At 43.9% G+C, this 19,188-nt stretch overlaps 1 protein-coding gene across 1 annotated transcript in view; it reads right to left on the reverse strand.

The window, feature by feature from the left end:
* Positions 1–7,966: 7,966 nt before the first annotated feature.
* The window catches only part of LOC122923294 (serine/threonine-protein kinase PLK2-like), a 53,021-nt gene continuing 41,799 nt past the window's right edge, over positions 7,967–19,188 (reverse strand). The window contains exons 13-15 of the mRNA XM_044274074.1: positions 14,539–14,668; positions 11,057–11,167; positions 7,967–10,961 (exon numbers count right to left, since the gene is read on the reverse strand). Coding sequence (XP_044130009.1) covers positions 10,779–10,961; positions 11,057–11,167; positions 14,539–14,668 — 424 coding nt within the window. The 3' untranslated portion in view covers positions 7,967–10,778. The remainder of the gene's footprint in view (positions 10,962–11,056; positions 11,168–14,538; positions 14,669–19,188) is intronic.

Consider the following 19,188-nt stretch of genomic DNA (forward strand, 5'->3'; position numbering starts at 1 on the left):
CAGGGATTAAACTGATGAGAAGAGAGAACTATAGAAAATAGCACTCATATCGGGTGGGACAGTAAATTGCACGGCACAGACGCAGTGACCAAGGATTCAAACAAAGGGGAGGTGCAAATGGGAAGTTTGCGGTTGGGCAAATGGACTGTTTGCGGTGGTTTGCAGTGCATTAAAAGGGGAGTTTGGTCTGTCAATGTCTGTGAAGCGGGCGTAACCCTTACACTACCTGATCGATACAACAACATACCTGATCGTATACACACACTGGATGTTTTAAACCACGTTGTTCAAAAAACAAAAATGGATTGTTAGGTGATTTGTGCCCTTTATGGATTAAAATCCAACTCTGCGTCAACTATGTAATTTTCCATGGGAGTTTTGCCATGGATCCCCCTCCGGCATGCCACAGTCCAGGTGTTAGTCCCCTTTAAACAACTTTTCCAACACTATTGTGGCCAGAAAGAGTCCCTGTGGGTTTTAAAATTCGCCTGCCCATTGAAGTCAATGGCGGTTCGCCCGTTCGCGAACATTTGCGAAAATTCGCGTTCGCTGTTCGCGAATGGAAAATTTGATGTTCGCGACATCTCTATTGATAACCTGATCCATAAATGGCAGGGTATTCTGGAACCTGTGCGGGAAGGCTTTTGGGATTCAGCTATACAGGCAAAGACTAGGGTTTCAAGGAATTTTTCTTATAGAATAATCCAATTTAATATATTGTATCGTCTATACTACTCTCCCCAAAAGTTAATGAAGTACTATAGAACTAAAGTCTTTACTTGCCAGAAGTGTGGAGAGATAGGAGTGGACGATTTACATGTATTGTGGACATGCATAAAAATACAAAACTACTGGGCAAAGATAATTGAAAAATAGAGAAATACCACCACTTTATAGTACCCAGACATTTTGAGGAATGCATCTTAGGGGTGATGGATTGTGTGGAAGTGCCACAACACTGGGATATTGCAACTAAATTACTGTTCCAAGCCAGAAAATGTATAGTTGGTCATTACGGGGGGGGGGGGGGGGGGGGGGGGGCGAGGTCCCTACAGTCAAAGAATGGGAAATTCGCACAGGGATGATGCTAGCTAGTGAGGAGTTCCACTTGATCGGGTTTAAGAAAAAACACAGATTCGCCAGGATTTGGTAGAAAGGGCTCAATAAAAACTGAGGGTTGGCAGGGGGAGGGGCAAAGGAGTGAGGATGGTATAATTTTCTTTCTTTTTCCCCCTTTTTTTTTTTTTTTTTAAAGAGAGAAGGAAATAGTGTTACATGGCTGCCTGTTTATAGCTGATTTGTAAAATAGTTGCCTGTCTGTGATGTCATGTTAATAAAGTTAACAAAAAAAAATTACAAACACGGCACATACAAGGGAGAATGGGAGAACAATAGTATATCTCCTTTAACAGACACTGACAGACTGAGGTGCTGCTGGTAGTAATACTGTATACATATGTGCTACATCTCAGTGAGCTACTGTTCCCCTGCTAGATATCTTGATAGTTAACTGAATGCCAGAGGTCACATGACTGACGCCATCTTTAGTCCTATTCAGATCTCCTATGGATGAACTACACAGGACTAAAATGGGGCGTACCATTTTTTTTCTTTAGAGAGAGAGAGGCTAATAAAGGTCTGTGAGGAAAATTTTAACTATATGTAGATTAGAAAATTGTTCAACATTAGTGTTGTGCGAGCATGCTCGGCTGAACACCATTTTGACTCGAGCATCGCGATGCTGGGCACATCATGGTGTTCGGCCAAACACCGCGTGTGCTCGAGTCTCCTCGCCGCACGTTTGTTGGCGGGGAGATACTGGCACTCACTGTAATGCCGTAGCCATGTTGGTTACTGGCATTACAGTGATTGGCTGGCTGGAATGCGTCATCGGGTGCTATACAACACCCGATGACACGTGGTTCGGCTCAGTCTTAGTCAGGAAGAGCTACAGCAGAAGTGACAGTTAGTGTAGGGACAGGAATAGTTTTTTTTTTTTTCCAGGCAGGATTTACTGTTGAAAGGTGTTAGAAACCCAAAAGTCCTTTTAAGGACTATTGTTTCATCTGTCTGCAATATACAGTCAGGTCCATAAATATTGGGACATTGACACAATTCTAACATTTCTACCTCTATACACCACCACAATGGATTTGAAATGAAACGAACAAGATGTGCTTTAACTGCAGACTGTCAGCTTTAATTTGAGGGTATTTACATCCAAATCAGGTGAACGGTGTAGGAATTACAACAGTTTGCATATGTGCCTCCCACTTGTTAAGGGACCAAAAGTAATGGGACAGAATAATAATCATAAATCAAACTTTCACTTTTTAATACTTGGTTACAAATGCTTTGCAGTCAATTACAGCCTGAAGTCTGGAACGCATAGACATCACCAGACGCTGGGTTCCATCCCTGGTGATGCTCTGCCAGGCCTCTACTGCAACTGTCTTCAGTTCCTGCTTGTTCTTGGGGCATTTTCCCTTCAGTTTTGTCTTCAGCAAGTGAAATGCATGCTCAATCGGATTCAGCTCAGGTGATTGACTTGGCCATTGCATAACATTCCACTTCTTTCCCTTAAAAAACTCTTTGGTTGCTTTTGCAATATGCTTTGGGTCTTTGTCCATCTGCACTGTGAAGCGCCGTCCAATGAGTTCTGAAGCATTTGGCTGAATATGAGCAGATAATATTGCCCGAAACACTTCAGAATTCATTCCGCTGCTTTTGTCAGCAGTCACCTCATCAATACAAGAGAACCAGTTCCATTGACAGCCATACATGCCCACGCTTTGACACTACCACCACCATGCTTCACTGATGAGGTGGTATGCTTAGGATCATGAGCAGTTCCTTTCCTTCTCCATACTCTTCTCCTCCCATCACTCTGGTACAAGTTGGTAGTAGAATGGAGAACCGCACTCAATTCAGTAGTCTCTGGTGCCAATCAAGGGCTGGGAACAGCCAATGTACATATAGCAAAAATTGAGGCACACAGATTTAAATTGTTGCAATCAAACTATTTTATTTTTAAGTTTTGCAGTAGTTTCATCCAAAAGCCCAATTTTAATCCTTGGTACAAACAGTGTATTTTGACCAGACATTTCGGTCATTTCAGACCTTCATCAGTGGTCACATTTTTTTTATCTGTAGCAATAAATAGTACAAAAATGAGTTGGGATGAAAAAAACTGAAAATATATTTTTTTTTTAAAGGAAATTTTTGTTATATACAGTGCAGACCAAAAGTGTGGACACACCTTCTCATTCAAAGACTTTTCTTTTATTTCATGACTATGAAAATTGTAGATTCACACTGAAGGCATCAAAACTATGAAATAACACATATGGAATTATATACATAACAAAAAAAGTGTGAAACAACTGAAAATATGTCATATTCTAGGTTCTTCAAAGTTGCCACCTTTTGCTTTGATTACTGCTTTGCACACTCTTGGCATTATCTTGATGAGCTTCAAGAGGTAGTCACCTGAAATGGTTTTCACTTCACAGGTGTGCCCGGTTTAATAAGTGGGATTTCTTGCCTTATAATTGGGGTTGGGACCATCAGTTGCGTTGTGGAGAAGTCAGGTGGATACACAGCTGATAGTCCTACTGAATAGACTGTTAGAATTTGTATTATGGCAAGAAAAAAGCAGCTAAGTAAAGAAAAACTAGTGGCCATCATTACTTTAAGAAATGAAGGTCAGTCAGTCCAAAAAATTGGGAAAACTTTGAAAGTGTCCCCAAGTGCAGTCACAAAAACCATCAAGCACTACAAAGAAACTGGTTCACATGCGGACCGCCCCAGGAAAGGAAGACCAAGAGTCACCTCTGCTGCGGAGCATAAGTTTATCCGAGTCACCAGCCTCAGAAATCGCAGGTTAACAGCAGCTCAGATTAGAGACCAGGTCAATGCCACACAGAGTTCTAGTAGCAGACACATCTCTAGAACAACTGTTAAGAGGAGACTGTGTGAATCAGGTCTTCATGGTAGAATATCTGCTAGGAAACCACTGCTAAGGACAGGCAACAAGCAGAAGAGACTTGTTTGGGCTAAAGAACACAAGGAATGGACATTAGACCAGTGGAAATCTGTGCTTTGGTCTGATGAGTCCAAATTTGAGATCTTTGGTTCAAACCACCGTGTCTTTGTGCGACGCAGAAAAGGTGAACGGATGGACTCTACATGCCTGGTTCCCACCGTGAAGCATGGAGGAGGAGGTGTGATGGTGTGGGGGTGCTTTGCTGGTGACACTGTTGGGTATTTATTCAAAATTGAAGGCATACTGAACCAGCATGGCTACCACAGCATCTTGCAGCGGCATGCTATTCCATCCGGTTTGCGTTTAGTTGGACCATCATTTATTTTTCAACAGGACAATGACCCCAAACACACCTCCAGGCATGGTTGTGTCTGATAACAGCTGTAACTTGGTGGCGGCTTTGGAGCTCGGCAAGCTCACACACATACCATGCCTAGCCCACATTTTTAACTTTAGTGATTCAGCGGTTTCTCAAAACCTACCCCAATTTACCTGAGCTACTAGTGAAGGTGCGCCGCGCGTGTGCCCATTTCCGAAAGTCATCTACAGCTTCCGCCGATCTGGCAACGAGGCAGCAACACTTGCAATTGTCAGCTCACAGACTGCTGTGCAATGTGAGCACGCGCTGGAACTCCACGCTCCTCATGTTGGCCAGGCTTTGTCAGCAGCAGAGGGCAGTAGTGGAATACCAGCTGCAACATGGTTGTCACCTTTCCAGTCAGCTTCCGCTCTTCACAAGTGGGCATGGATGTCTGACTTCTGTGAGGTTTTACGCAACTTTGAGGAATCAACACAGATAGTGAGCGGCAATTATCAGCGTGACCATCCCACTTCTGTGTCTACTGAAACGCTCGCTGCTCACAATGAAGGCGGACGCTTTGCATGTGGAAGAGGTGGAAATGGGGGAAAACAGTACACAGGGTGATAGCCAGACCACCCTCAGTTCGTCTTCTCAGCACGAATTGGATGATGAGGAGGAGGAGCAGCAGCAGACGGTTGCCTCCGCTACAAGGGGTTGTACCCATAGCAGATTTATTCCATCTGTTCAGCATGGATTGGCATGAAGAGGATGAGGAGATTGAGAGTCATCCTCCTGATGAGGACAGAGAAGTCTTGTCTGTTGGGACTCTGGCACACATGGCTGAATTTGTTATGCTGCCTTTCCCGTGACCCTCACGTTATACGCATTTTGGCCAACACTGATTACTTGTTGTTCACCCTTCTTGCCCCCTGCTACAAAGAGAACTTCTCATCTCTCATTCCTGTGGTGGAGAGGATGAGCAAAATGGTGCAATACCAGAACGTCCTTGTGGAAAAAGTGCTCCAAAAATTTGTAGCTGACAACACTGGCGGCAGAGTACGTAGTTCCTTGGGCAACCAAGGAGGGGAGACGAGGGGAACACACAGCAGTTCCAACAAAGGCAGGGCAACACTCTCCAAGACCTGAGACAGTTTCATGACACCCCACCTGCACCCTCACCCTGATGTGCGGCCTAGTGTCACAAGGAGGGAATAGTTTTGGAAAATGGTGAAGGAGTACGTAGCAACTATTGGGTGTCCAAGCTGGACACGTGGCACAAACTGGCGCTCTACGCCTTGGGGTGCTGGCCTGCCCTGCCGCCAGCGTTTTGTCACAGCGAGTATTTAGTGCTGCTGGGGGCATAATAACTGATAAGCGCATTCGCCTGTCAACTGAAAATGCTGACAGGTTGATTCTTACCAAAATGAACAAGGCCTGGATTGCCCCTGACTTCTCTACTCCACCAGAGGAAAGCGGCTGAACATAAAGGCATTTTAAATCTGGCTTTTATGGTGTATTGAATACACTGTATTCCCATGCACCCCTTCCACCACAAAAAAGGGTATATGGTTCAATATTCCTTTTCTCGTCGTCCTCTTCCATCATATCAACATGCTTATTAGGCTGCCCTCGCTTCTAATATTTTAGAGGGTCAGCTCACCAGCAGACCCTCACCCCTAATGTTTTAGAGGGTCACCAACAGGCCCTTGCCCATGTTTTAGATGGTCAGATCAGCAGCAGGCCCTCTCCCCTAATGTTTTAAAGGGTTAGCTCAAGAGCAGACCCTCACACCTAATGTTTTAGATGGTCAGATCAGCAGCAGGCCCTCGCACCTAATGTTTTAGAGGGTCACCAGCAGACCCTTGCTCCTAATGTTTTTGAGGGTCACCAGCAGGCCATCAATCATCATTTTTCAAGGGTGTGTATGATGACCTTCTTTATGTGTAATAAAGGGTGTATTGGAGTGCCAGTTCCTTGTAATTTTTGGCAGCCCTTTCACTTAGGGCATAGGCTTTATGAGTGTAGGAGTCCCACTACCTGAACAATTGTACCGCAATGTGAATGAGGCCCTCCTTTACGTGATATACCGGTTGTATTGGAGTGCCTCTTCCTTGTAATTTTTGGCAGCACTTGCACTTAATATACAAGTAAATATACAGGAAAGAATGTTTCCTAACAATTTTTCCTCTAAAATCAATTTTATCTTCGGTTTTGTGCGTATTATTGTCAGTCTGTAAAAGTGGCGTACTACTCGCACAACATCGTTCCAAGCAGCAACCTGGGAGTCCAAGATGCATCCAGACATCCTCCCCGTGCTGTTCCCGAACCATTTCAGTGGTGTTTCCATCAATTTCTGACCTTTTCCCGTGAACCAGACACCCTCCCCTCTTCAGAGCAGGGGGTGCCTGGTTTAATGCTTTGGTTCTCCCATTGACTTCCATTGTGCTCTGTAGAGCACCCAAGCATCCTAAAGTGTTCTACTCGAGCACTAGAGCACCCGACCACCCGAGCTCTTTGGTGCTCGATCAACACTATTCAACATCCTATTTTCTAAAAAAATAAATGTAATCATTAAAACTGGAATACTAGTTTAGGAAGTAACACTTAGAATCTGTAATAAAAACTGCATCTGTAGTCAGCACTGAAAATGTGATGGTATGCATATTATATACCTAGCAATATCTCCTGCCTATTTTAAAGAGGACCTATTTCCACCCCTGATATGTCTGTTTTAGTAAATACTTGCATTCCCCATGAATGATCCTGGAGCATTTCTTTCTTAGAACGAATGCTGACACGACAGATTGGACAGTGTCAGAGTATGTAGAGATCCATCCCAACTGGTAACACCTAGCTGTCATCAATTTCTAGTAGCAGTAACAGAGGAACTGCAACTGCAGAACACAGTTATGAAGAAAAGAAGATCCAGAATTGCAATATTGTAGGGAATGCGATTATTTACTAAAACAGACATGCCAGGAGAGCCAACAGGCCCTGTTTATAGTTTTCTTGGCTATGTGGCTCTGCCCATGTTCCCTCGATGAGCTCGTCTGCATTGTGGTTCATCTTTGGTATGTGGGCAGAACAGTTGCTGGAGGCCTGCCATCTGTGCATTTTCAAGCAGAACATTTTTGGGTTGTTATATTGGACGTAGATACTAATTACTACTTTTATCTGTGTTGCTATTTTCAGAAGAGCTTTTTCGAGCCAAGATCTGTGAAGCGTGTGAACAGATGTTCGTGTAGCAGACACAGGGATGCTACTTACTTTCTATAGCTGTATCTAAATGAACATGCATGCGTCTTTTATTGACATCGGCTGATCAGATTTATGCATCACAGGCTTCCTCCTTGCATCAGTGCTCTGTGTGTATATAAAGAAAACGCCTCATTCTTTTGGGCAAATGCCCAGGCTGGAAGTCAGAAGGTTGAAATAAATAGAGCTTGCAGGCTTGGGGAGGGGGCGTAGTTTGATTAATCGCGATGGCGACATCCATGTATCTACACAGCCAGGACGCCCCTGCTTTTCAAAGGTCAGGTTCAGAATAAACAGTTTGTTTTACAGAGTCAAGCCATTGCATTCATGTGGCTAGCCATTAAAGAAAAGTAAATGTCCAGCCATTTAGTACGGATTCTTTTTAATAAACTATAAACGGACTTACATGCTGCTATGTGCAGAGCAAATGAATGTACGACCCCTTATTGATGTCCATGTTATAGAGCACCTGCTGGCTATGCTCAGTTCTCACAGCCACTTTGAGGATGCCCCCGTAATAAATAAAAAAATACAGCTCAGCTTATGCTCAGCCACCAATGACATGACTGTCCTACATTATACATTGCTTTCTAATGTATTCATAATAATACAATTTAGACGGAAGATATGAACAATATAATTTGACAAAGAGGCATCAGAGAGGAATTATCTATGATCACTTAGTTCCTGACAGGGGACACAGAGCTCACATACTGTTATGGGGGAATTTATCATAGACTGCCATTTTCCACCAGTCCAGGATATCCCCCGTGCTCTGCTGGAGGCTGCACCTAATTCATGACGTCATAAATTAGGTGCACCTCCGGCAGTCTGGGTGCCTACACGGAAATCTACACATGCTCCTTGCTGGTGTCAATTTCATAATTCTTTAACGTAGAAAACTGGCGTAAAAGAAGATCAATATGCCCACCCACTCTCTGTCCTAACCGCCTTTTTCAGGAAGGTGGCAGAGAAATGCCACTTGCATAAAAATTTCCTCTATCGATGTTTGCCTTTGGTTTGTACATTGTATCTAAAGCTGACCATATTACAAGCATTAAGTAGTCTGCTCACCATTGCTCTCCTGCAAAAGGTATAGCTACGCATATATGGACTGAAAAGTCCATATATGCAACTTGAAATCCCAGAAGTGTTATTTTTGTGGGAGGTATAAATAGGGGCCTATGGCTACATGCTACTTACCTCCCGACGAAGCTGAGGCGAAACGTGCGTCAACGTTCCTATCCTGACCTGTGCTGCCTTTTTCACCCCCCATCATGTCCTGCTGTATACATTGATTTTATTACTACTATCTATCTGGCTCAGTATAGGGTTTTGCATTGCTATTTCTTGAGGGACTTACTTTTTTCTCTCTTGTTCTTATAATTAGCTCTTGCTGTACTTCTGTCCTCGGCTATTGTCTCTATTCCAGTGATAGACCCCTTTTAGGATTGGTATACGTTTAGAGGATACTTGAATGTTATATACCGGGCCTTACATTATCGGTATTACTTCTATGACTGGATTATGTGTATGCATAACCTGTGCTCGACATGTTTTACAACTTTTGGTGGGTGACAGCGGCATAGGCCAGTGGATTCTGGCACTTACCTTTCTGCTGGTGTTCCCTGCTATTTCTATTTTTATGTACATTTGTTTTGTTATGTATTCATGGATGATAATAAATTACATTTTTGATTATTTTGGGCATTTTGTCGTTGTTTGTTAACAACACTGTAGGTATATATTGGTTTCTAATTTTTGCCAAGACTTATTGTGTTACATATTGAGGCTTGTTTTTGGTTTTACAGTGTTAAAAAGAGTCTGGCACCTCCAAAATTTGTTTCAACGTAAGCATACCACCATGCCTTCTCCTGACATTTCAGAGCTGGTAGCAATGCAGAAGAAGAAGAAGCCATGTGACTTGAAAAGAGTGCCCTGAAAACCTAATTTTGTCAAATAAAATAAAGCATTTCTCAGGATTACTGGATTTTCCAAGAAAAGTATGGTTGTTTCAGGTCCTCTACCCTACATGCTCGTATTCTTACTTTGAAACAGATTTTTGAGGAGACAGACTCCCTTTAAAATATAACTCATATTCTGTCCAAGTAAGACATCCAGATACAAAGCAAGAGTGACAACGTTTGCACGTTTAGGCTGCTTCACTTCCCTGAATACAACAATCACATGATCAAGACTACACATGTCCACATAATTAGAACATGGAAATAGTGGAATTACATTACTCACACAGCTGAAGTTACCAAAGATAATACTGATATATCAAATCTTAAGTTGATTAAACTGTCTCTTTTTTATGTGTAGGGGAAGTGACTAGGACTATTTTCGTACTATAAGTGTTTTTTTTTTTCTTTTCATATTAAGTGACTATTTTTTTTATTAATAAAAACTGCCTCTGAAGTTGTCCCTTAGCAATGCTCTCTAAATGAACACTGCTAAGGAAACCCCGTCTTCAGTGTTTAGTTCAGTAGAGTACTGCATACTGAAGATGCTTCTGGCTCACTGCCATCCTGGCATTGACATCTATACAACGTACTTATTGAATGGATCTCTGGGGGCTTTCTAACTGGTATGAACCTAGATCTTTGTACAGCAATGCATTGTACAGTTTCTAGCCAACAATAGCAATGTAAAGTAAGGAAATGTCTTCATTTTCCAGGGGACGGTCTCGGGGCTAGAAAGTTGACGTGCATCTGAGAATACAAAAGATGGGTGACTGAAGGCATGTACCCCCAATATAACTATGACTGAATATATTTTATTCTTTCGTTAATGACCATTTTCACCTTACCACTGTCTTCCTCATGATCGTAATTCTGAACATTTTCCTCATCTACAAATGAAGACCTCTCTCCTATGGACTTCACTGCTTATTTGTCACATTCTAATCAACCAGAAATCATGATTTTCACTCACTGACTTACATGACTTTCTTTGATCCAGGATATCATCTGATATACAACCAGACCAAGCTGTCTCTCTTACTGTCCAACCTTGTACATGCTAACATCCTGTACCACTGATACTTTCACTTGCGTCAACCCACAAGTTACAATAGGCCCTTCTCTATGTGTGTTCAATGGTAATGACACCATTGAAATCCGCAAAATTGTGCCTCAAATAACACACTGCTATACAGTGGACTGGTTATTCTCATCACAAGCTTTGCAGCATCATAAGAGCATATTCCAAACGATGGATTATAAATGGAGGACAACTGCTCTGCAGTACTGACAGAAGCACGGTACAGCTCTGTCTCTCTTGGTCAACGAAGCTTAGTAGATAACCCTGCTGTCCTTTGCTTAGAATTATCTTGGTGCGGTCATGGTAAAAATTCACCTATCAAAGTAAATAAGAAAGATTATTATATTATTATGGCTACTACTTAGGTGCATTCAGGTTCTAAATAATGGAGTTTGAATAATCATAATTACCTGTAAAGTTCCATTACTGAACAACATCAGCAGAGCCTGGTCTGTCTTTAAAAAGTGCAGCAGGCACAAGGTCCTGACAGAGCGGCTGGGTGCTGCCCGGAGATCTCCACCCTGTAAATGGCAGTAAAGTTTCCTTGTCAGTACAATACTATGCCAGTGACTAACAACTATGACACATATTAGCCCCTAATTAGCCATGATCATTGGTTTTATACTAAAATGCTAGTGCCTGAAAAGTGACTTTTAAACTGTCATATGTGTGTAGATGACGTGTAGCACCATTTCTGACCATTATATGACTTGTATTCTGCATTTATCACTAGTTTTTCCAGTGCTGGCTCCATTTCTAATTGAGATAGTGGGTGGGGACTAGCTGCTATGATGTCTCCCATACACAGCACACAGAGATGAGGTGATCCTGCTCCTGTGTCTCTATCACATAGAATTAGAAGCAGCAGCGGAAGACACTAGGTGTAATGTGCAGGTTTACTGTGAATCCATCATTCCGTTCTGTTCAGTTACGTTTTGTCTCCATTGACAATGAATGGGGACAAAATGGAAGCTTTTTTTTCCGGTATTGAGACCCTATGATGGATCTCAATACCGGAAAATATTAACGCTAGTGTGAAAGTAGCCTAAGTCGGTGCTGTTACTGGAGGGCACGCTCAGACAGTGCAGTGCTGATGTCTGAGTGTGCCAAGCCACAGAAAAGGAAGACTCCCAGGTGTCCGTCCAGGCCTTTCCTCGGACAGGGAGCCAAGAAGCTGAACGTCTGGCCACCCTAGCCACTGGTGTTTTCCCTCCTTACATTGTCTCCACTTGGACCTTGAGTACACATGGTCAAGAGGGATAGATGTAGGTAATCTCTGTTCTGATAATGAAAGATACCTATTGCTTTTACAAACTTTTCACTTCATAGTGACATGTTAGAACTATGGATAATGGGGGTCCAGGTACATAAATTGGGGCCAATCTCTAAAACAAAGGTGTAGAAACTCAAGTAAACATTGTACTCATTAGTTTCTGCACCGATTGATCCTGTAACATCTGTTTAGGGAAGCTTTGTTTTTTATTGAGTTAGATTATTCTGGCCGGATGTAGTCACCACTAGGAGGAGCGAATGACATATGGATTTATACAGATAGTAATTACCACAATGAGAGGTATATAACTCTTTATGAAGTCAGCTTCTCCTATTGGTGGTTTTAGGTAGTCACTATGTCACCGAAAGCATGGAAAGCAATGCAGTGCCTCCTACCGAATAGGGCACTATGTCAGCTGCATTCCCTGCCTCTATTGGAGATATTGAGTTCTTCTATAGCCTGGTTTCCTATGTTGAAATCTTAAAGGGGTTATGCCATGATTGATGTAAAATATGATAAGCAGACATCATATATTACATGACAATCTCATTCTAACAAAGTTAGAACCAGTCCTGTACACAGATACAGAGATCTCTCTATTCATTGCTCAGCTGAATTCTCCTCAGGCTGGCAGCTCAGCAGGTGTGTCCTTTCAGCTGCCGCTGTCTCTCTATCACAGCTTGGGTGCAGTGGCGGATTACAATAGGGACTTTCTGGTCGGCAGCCCCGGGCCCAGCACCGCTGGGGGGCTCCAACGCCGACCCGAACGCCCACATACTGCGGCGAGGCACGGGAGCGCATAGCCTGAGGCCTATGCGGTAGTGAAATCCTGGCGCAGGCGGGCGTGATGACATCATCGCGCGCCTGTCCTGGGAGGCAGCACTGTGACGTGTGCACGTCTGCCTCATCCCGTCCTTCCTCTGCAAGCAAGCGCCTGGCCCTGGACATAGGTGAGTTCTTAGCTTCTAATTTATTTTTTTTATTTCATGTGCCTACTTTGGGGGACTTATGTGGGGGGAAGGGGAACACAGGAGGACATATCAGTGAAGAGACATCGAGTACATTGGGGGGGGGGGGAATTTGGGGCTGTGTGGGTCAAAATTATTATGGGAGGGACTACTATGTGGGGGCAAATTACTATATGGGGCAGTGTGGGGGAAAATTACTATATGGGGCAGTGTAGGGGCAAATTGCAGTGTGGGGGAAATTTCTATGTGGGGCAGTGTGGGGGGAATTGCTATGTGGGGGCAAATTGCTATATTGGGCAGTGTGGTGGAAATTACTATGTAGGGGAAATTACTGTGTAGGGGCAAACTACTATATGGGGGCAGTTTGGGGCAAATTACCATGTGGGGGCAAATTACTATGGGGGATTACTATGTGGGGACAATGTGGTTGAAAATACTATATGGGTGTTGCTATTGGGGAGTCACTGTAGGGGCAATTCTATTATTTTTGGGGACACTATACAGGGATTATTGCCTGGAGCACAATTGGGGTAATTTATCAAACTGGTGTAAAGCAGAACTGGCTTAGTTGCCCATAGCAGCCAATCAGATTCCACCTTTCATATTTGACAGCTCTTTTGGAAATCCAGTTCTACTTTACACCAGTTTGATAAATGACTCCAATTATGTCTATTAGGGTCACTATTTTTTCAGCAGTATAGTACCTGGGGCATTGGGGAGCACAACAGGCACAGTATTGGGGGTGGCAGCAGGATGACACTGTGGGGACACCAGGATGGGGAGGTTGATGGAAAAATTGAGAAATCTAACGTGTCTGTGTAATAAACTGTAGAGACGAGATGTGGCTGAAAGAATTTGCCATGGTGGTCTGGGTCAAATTAGGGAGAAGAGGCAAGAGAAGGTCTACATGACAGGAGATGTCACTGGATGTAAGAGGTATGTGGTGCTGTATTCGCCTCCATGTCTTTTTTATTATAAATATATGTATTTGAAATTTGGCGACTAAATTTTTCAGTTTAGGACCCAATTTGGGGTATTTTTTTTTGTCTGAAGATGTCATATGGCCTAAGAAGAGACTGTGGCGCTCATAAAGCACTGCAGCCTCTTCATCAATAAATAAATAAATAAACTAAAATGGAGGGAGGGGCCCAAGTTGGGTAGACAGCCCCGGGCCTATCATGCACTTAATCAGCCCCTGCTTGGGTGGTGTCCTTTCTACTGCAGTTCTCTCCCTATCACAGCTCAGGGGGTGTGTCCTTTTGTCTACAGCTTTTCCCCTTTAACTGTCACAGCTTCTAGACATTGCTGGTGGTAGTTGAAGGAAAGAACTAAGCATGTGTGACCACCCCAGTAGGCAAATGTGCACATTACTATACAGATTAAACACGAATGCCATTATAATGATGTAAAGAGTATATTTTACAACTGAAGCATTTTTGTAATAAAAATTAGATTGGATGGAAGGCTCTGTCCCCTGTATAGTTCCCTGCAGCTCAGCTCCTATTCATTTGAAATAGCTGCAGCACCCCACTGCAGCCACTACATGGTGGAAATAACCTTCTGCTTCTGGCTGATCCACTATATAGTGGCTGCCTGAAAGAGCTGAATACTAAAGGTGCCAGACCCCTATTGATCTTGAGCATAGCCTTACCTCCAAGATATTTTCCTTCATGTACTGGGAAAAGAACCTTAGTATCCTCATTTTTATATCAAGCTTGCATGGCGGGCTCCGTTCAGGGAATGTAATATGCTCTTGTAAGCTTGTTGAGTAGCAGACTTTTCTGAAACACATGGAAATGAAAAGTAGATGACACACTAACATTGCTGTTGTTGTTTTTTTTTTATATAACTCTATTAACATTGCCGTTGTTTTAACCTGTAGAGGACCCTCTGACGCCGGGCCCCTGCTGCATACGCCGGCATCGGTGAAAACACAGATGCCGGAGTATTAACCCCTTGTATGCTGTGGTCAAAGCTGACCGCAGCATACAGAAGGTTTGCGATAGTACGGGTGCCCTCCGCTTCCCCATTGGGTCCCCGCGCTGGAGTGACGGGGACACGATGGCAGCCCGATGCCTTCCTTAGGCATCAGGGCTTGCCTTCTACGGAAGCCTTTGAGATCCAGCCCTTTAGACTGGGTCTCACAGGCAGGCTGTCAGCATAAAAGCTTACAGGAGGCTTGCCGGCTTTTGGAGTGAGGTATGGCGTATCACGTCTAAATTCACCTCTTATGACTTACCTAAAACACCAGCGTTCTTCCTGGCGAGATCCCCGTGGCTACGTACAAGAGGTCGGTGGTGCGACATATGGTCAATGCCGCAAGAGCATGTATCCTATGCATGTGGAGGCAAACATTTTCTCCCACAATAACAATGTGGATTAACAAAATACAGGAGATCATGAGGATGGAGGATCTAACGGCTTCTTTGAGAGGTACCGATGCCAAATTCCATAAAACATGGGGACACTGGATTACTTTTCAGAACTCTCAGGAATTCAAAATGTTGCTGACAACATAAAGATAGATATCTTATGTATTTAAATTTTTTATTTTTTTTTCTTCTTTCCTTTACCTCTCCCTTCCCACCCTTCTGCCTCTATTTAGATCCCATATCCAATAACTAACACTTCAGTGTTCATGTAATAACTATGTACAAAAATCTGAGCAATATGTTTTCATTGTCTATGGCTATATGCACACGACCGTTGTTTTGGTCCGCATCCGAGCCGCAGTTTTTGCGGCTTGGATGCAGACCCATTCACTTCAATGGGGCCACAAAAGATGCGGACAGCTCCGTTCCGTGGTCCCCCCAAAAAATATAACCTGTCCTTTTCTTGTCCGTTTTGCAGACAAGAATAGGCAGTTATATTAATGGCTGTCCGTGCCGTTCTGCAAATTGCGGAACGCAAACGGACGACATCTGTGTTTTGCGGATCTGCAATTTGCGGACCTGCAAAACACACAACGGTCATGTGCATGTAGCCTTATACTGTTTTTGCAGAAAACTTTTGAGGACAGTTGTCCATCATTTGTATAATTAACCTGATATTCTTGTTGGGCTGCATCCCACATTTGGTAAATATGATTACTTTATAAAATATTGAAAATGTAAATAAAGAAGAAAAGCTCACAGGCAATGCATTACAGTACAGGAAGTATTGTAATGCATTGCAGAGGGGATCATACCCCAGAAGTTGAAGTCCAAGAGTGGGACAAAAATAAAAAGTAACAAAAAAAGTTTAAAAAAGGGTTTTTCATAATAAAAAAAAGTAAAATTTCCAAAATTTAACAGATAAAATTGTAAAAAAAAAAAAAGAAAACTAGACATATTCACCTCACCTGAACGCCGTAGAAAAAAATAAAATAAAAACTGTACTAAAACAATCTTATAATCACAAAAAGTGCAACACTAAACGAACAAAAAGGCATATGCCCCCCCAAAATAGTACCATCAAACCGACACCTCATCCCGAAAAAAATGAGACCCTACATAAAACAATTTGGCAAAAAATGAAAAAACTATGGCTCTCAGAATATGGAGAACATGATTTTTTTTTGTTTCAAAAATGCTTTTATTGTGTAAAACTTAAATGAAAAAAGTATACATATTAGGTATTGCCGCATCTGTAACAACCTTCTGTATAAAAATACCACATGGACTTCCGGTTCCGGCGCTGGGGATGCAGGAGGCAGCGTGAAGGAGCTCCGGTGACCTCTCACCATATACTACACCCTGCTCATAATATACCGGCATTAGGGGGCTGCGACAGGTGCGTCCCGGTCCCTGAACATCTAGAGTCCATGAGTATATGGACCGTTACTTACTACGGAGCGGCAAAAGGAGGATCTCCAGAGGACGGGGCAGAGTGATAGACGGCGCGCTCGGCAAGATGGCGGACTCGCGCCCTTCCACCCCCTCTCCGCTGAAACAAGTGCTGCTAGAAGGCGGTAAGATGGAGGAGCAGGCTGTCCAACAGACTTCCTCCGTGGACATTGACTATAAGCGGCTGGCCATAGAGGTGGCCCGACATTTGGCCCCAGACATCAGGGACACGCTTACCGCGACTCTGTCAGCGTCCCTGCAGCAGCTTCATGAGGCAGTCTCCCAGCATGACATGAGGCTGGAGGAGCTGGAGCAGAGGGTGTTGAGGGCTGAAAACGAAGCGGCAACGTGCAGTCACAAACTGCTTTCTAAGCAGAATATGGTTTTATATGACCGGGTAGAGGACCTGGAAAACCGGTCCAGAAGGAGTAACCTGCGTTTGGTGGGACTACCTGAGAAGTATAAGCCGCAGGCCTTGATGGACATTTGTGAGTTTGACCTGCCAAAGGCGCTGGGATTAGAGGGGCGCTGCAAGGTGGAAAGGGCACACAGAATAGGCCCGGTATTGGAGGAGCAGCAGGAGCGGGCTGGTGCGTCAAGAGGCCTGGGTCCTAAACCACGCCAGGTCATTATGAAGTACCTGGATTACTGTGACAAGGAGGCCTTGTTGAGAGCGTATAGGGCTAAGAAAGGCCCATTAAAGTTGCTGGGCCATGCTGTACTACTGTTTGGAGACTACTCTGCGGCCGTCGCCAAAAAGCGGAGAGAATTTAGCCGCGTATGCACTCTATTACATCAGAAGGGCCGCAGGTTTCAATTACAATATCCCGCCAAGCTGAGGGTACTACACTCTAATGGTTCCAGCACAGTCTATCATGACCCGACTGCAGCGGAAGAGTGGATTAACTCCATACAGAACCCAGGGGAGTCCATGGATGAAGACCAGAGGAGAGGAAGAGGTCCCTACGGTGCAGAGAATCCAAGTGACTTGGAGCGGAGAAGAGGGGGAGAAAGGGAGAGTGTTGAGCCCGGAGCAAGGGGGCAAAGACTTTCGGGTAGAAGAGCGGACTCATACCCTAGGAGATGACTTCTGTTACCAGTCTTGCTGTTAGAGGACGTATAAGTTACTACACGGCTATGGTGGGACTGTTCTGTCTACTGAGTTATGTTGGTAGTGTCGATCGAGTATTATGTCTATGTTGGAGTAGTACCGGTGGATTGCTATACTTGAAGTAGATGACACCAGTTATAGCATAAATAGTCATGGGCGAAGGTTCAGCATTTTTGGGAGGGAGACCTCTAGCGGGGAAATTGGAATTGCTTTCCTAGTTAACATGGTGGGGGGGAGCTGCAACCCAGAAAAAAAGGGAAGTTACTGCAGTAGTTTTAGTGGTGGTTACAGGAGGAGTGTAACAGTGTGTGGGGGTAGTGACGTCAAGAGTGCGTTGCTAAGGAACGAAGAATTGTGGGTTACCTAACAGTTGTTTATTTGTTTGTTTGTCTGCAAGGGATTTCTCTGGGCCTTCTCGGTGAGTGACGTGGACCCCTGACTCGGTAGGTAGATTGGGATACATTAAAACAGAAAACAAGGGAAAAAAAAAGGTAAAAAGGAAGACGCGACCGACATGAAGGTAATAACGTGGAACGTTAAGGGTTTGAAGTCACCTCACAAAAGGTGGATGGTTCTGCGACATCTTAAAAAACTCAAACCAGATGTGGTCCTTCTGCAAGAGACCCATCTCGAAGAGCAGGATTTTGATAGAATGAAAAAGCTATGGGTGGGCAAAGTGTTTGGGTCCCCGTCACTCAACCGAAAGGCAGGGGTACTAACACTTATTAGTAAACAGTTGAACTGCCAGGTTTTAGCACAGTCCAGTGATTCCCAGGGAAGATGGACTCATATTTTACTACAGGTGCAGAACACGCAGTATAGCATACACAACGTATATTGTCCCAATACGGGGAACTCGTCCTTTCTAAAGGATCTGGAATTGAGGCTGCTAGGGGATGCGTGTGTGAATAAAATTGTAGGAGGTGATTTCAACGCGGTTCTGCATGGTGCGGCAGATCGGAAGAGGATGGAAGGAAAGGTGGGGGGGGGAGACCTCCCAAGACAAAGCATTGCAGCAGTTATTGGTTGGCGGGGGACTGGTAGATGACTGGCGACGAACTCATCCTGATGATAGCAGTTATACCTTCTATTCACACTCCCAAAATTCCTGGTCGCGAATAGATTACCTGCTAGTGACTCACAATCTATTGCACAGGGTGCTACTATCGGACATAGGGGACATTGTGATCTCGGACCACGTGCCGGTGACATTAATGGTTAGGGATGACTTCCCTAGGGGACCTGATTTCATATGGCGTTTCCCCTCTCAGCTCTGCGCTAGGGAGGAGTTCGTAGAAAAGCTGATTATTTGGTGGGAGGAATATAAATCAGATAATGCGGATCACCTGTAAACACCAAACCTTTT

Source organism: Bufo gargarizans, unplaced genomic scaffold (genome assembly GCF_014858855.1).
Source record: "Bufo gargarizans isolate SCDJY-AF-19 unplaced genomic scaffold, ASM1485885v1 original_scaffold_1451_pilon, whole genome shotgun sequence".
Lineage (NCBI taxonomy): Eukaryota > Metazoa > Chordata > Amphibia > Anura > Bufonidae > Bufo > Bufo gargarizans.